General features: G+C 48.4%; 1 protein-coding gene across 1 annotated transcript in view; it reads right to left on the bottom strand.

Annotated features, from left to right (window-relative positions):
- Positions 1-1,864, bottom strand: part of ATP6V1E1 (ATPase, H+ transporting, lysosomal 31kDa, V1 subunit E1) — a 49,684-nt gene that overhangs the window by 3,651 nt on the left and 44,169 nt on the right. The window contains exon 6 of the mRNA XM_011984636.1: positions 522-616. Within this exon, the coding sequence (XP_011840026.1) occupies positions 522-616 (95 nt within the window). The remainder of the gene's footprint in view (positions 1-521; positions 617-1,864) is intronic.

The following is a 1,864-nucleotide window of genomic DNA, read 5'->3' as shown; positions in this document are numbered from 1 at the left end:
GTCGCCAGACTGGAGTCCAGTGGCGTGATCCTGGCTCACTGCAACCTCCGCCTCCCGGGTTCAAGTGATTCTCCTGCCTCAGCCTCCTGGGCAGCTGGGACTACAGGTGCATCCCACCACGCTCAGCTAAGTTTTGTATTTTTCGTAGAGACAGGACTGGACTGTGAGCAGAGGGTGGGCTGGTATGAGAGCGAGTCTGGCTCCCTAGGCCATGTTGGCCAGGATGGTCTCGATCTCTTGACCTTGTGATCTGCCCGCCTTGGCCTCCCAAAGTGCTGGGATTACAGGCGTGAGCCATCACACCCAATGAAACTAGACTTTTAGAGTATATTTAGCCGGCCAACAAAGGAGAACAACAGAGCGCGGCCAGAACAACAGGAGCAGCTGCAAGTAGAACACATCACAGCTCTAGCCTTGTGTCTAAGAGTGTGTTGGTGAAAATACCATTTGAAAAAGGCCCAGTATAAAGGCCACTCTCCCAGGGAGAGAAGGTGGCTGTTAGCAGCAGGAATACTCCTTACATGTCTTCAGGCAGGTAGGACTCCTGGTCAATTTGGACATCAACATCATTTTTGGTGGCAATTTTGTACATAGGGATTGCCTTCTGCACTGCAGCCTGGAAATACAGAAAACAATGAGAGGTATTACTAGAAACTATGAAGCAGGTATCCAAAAATTCAACAGACTCTACAAGCAAGGATATTTCCATTTATGCCATGTAAAAGAACAGAGGCACTGCTGGTGGGAATGTAAAACGGCACAGTCACTGAGGAAAAACGATAGTCTGCACACAGGAGGGAAGAGACGCGAATGGTTTCTGTCAAGATTTAACAGGGCTTGGCTGGGCGTGGTGGCTCACGAGGTCAGGAGTTCAAGACCAGCCTGGCCAAGACAGCGAAACCCCATCTCTACGAAAAATACAAAAATTATCGAGGCGTGATGGCGCACACCTATAATCCCAGCTACTTGGGAGGCTGAGGCAGAACTGCTTGAACGTGGGAGGCGGAGTTTGCAGTGAGCCAAGGTCACACCACTGCACTCCAGCCTGGGTGACAGAGCGAGACTCCGTATCGGGGGGAAAAAAAAAAAAAGATTTAACGGGGCTTGGCAGGTGACTAAACACATCAGAGGCAGTTATCAGATGTGAAACATGGATCAGCAGGAGGAAGATACATTATCCCCCCAACGGAGAGTGTTAGAAGCTGGAGGTGCGTAAGGAGAGAAGAAGGAAGAGAAGTTTGGCTGCTGACATGAGCTTAAGCTGGTAGTTGCAGATGAGGGGGGACAGCAGTCACCAGAAACAGTGGTGCCATGCCATACCCACAAGGATGGTTCTGATCAGAACAACAGTATAACAGTCCTCAAAACATGAAGCACAGAATTAACACGTGATCCGGCAATTCTACCTCTGGGTATACAGACAAATGGATAGAAAGCAGGACAGATATCTGCACACCCATGTTTGCAGCAGGATTATTCACAGTAGCCAAAAGGTGGGAACAACCCAATTGTCCAGTGACAGATGAACGGATCAGCACAACGTGGGGCACCCACACCACCGGTCAGCACAACGTGGGGCACCCATACCATGGAATATTATTCAGCCTTACAAAGGAAAGGCATTCTTACCCACACTACCAGGACCTTGAGGGCATTATGCTAAGTGAAATCAAACAGTCTCAAAAGGACAAATACACTGAATGTTTCCACTTATATGAGGTGAACAGGGGAGAAGGCAGGAAAAGAGAAATAATGGAGAGTTAGTGTTTAATGAGCACGAAGTTTCACTATGGGAAAATGGAAAAGTTCTGAAGATGGATGATGGTGATGGCTGCACAATGTTGTAAATGTACTTAATGGCACA

This window comes from Mandrillus leucophaeus, unplaced genomic scaffold (assembly GCF_000951045.1).
Source record: "Mandrillus leucophaeus isolate KB7577 unplaced genomic scaffold, Mleu.le_1.0 Scaffold270, whole genome shotgun sequence".
Lineage (NCBI taxonomy): Eukaryota > Metazoa > Chordata > Mammalia > Primates > Cercopithecidae > Mandrillus > Mandrillus leucophaeus.
Note: the sequence above shows the minus strand (reverse complement) of the source record. Positions and strands in the feature narration are given on the sequence as shown.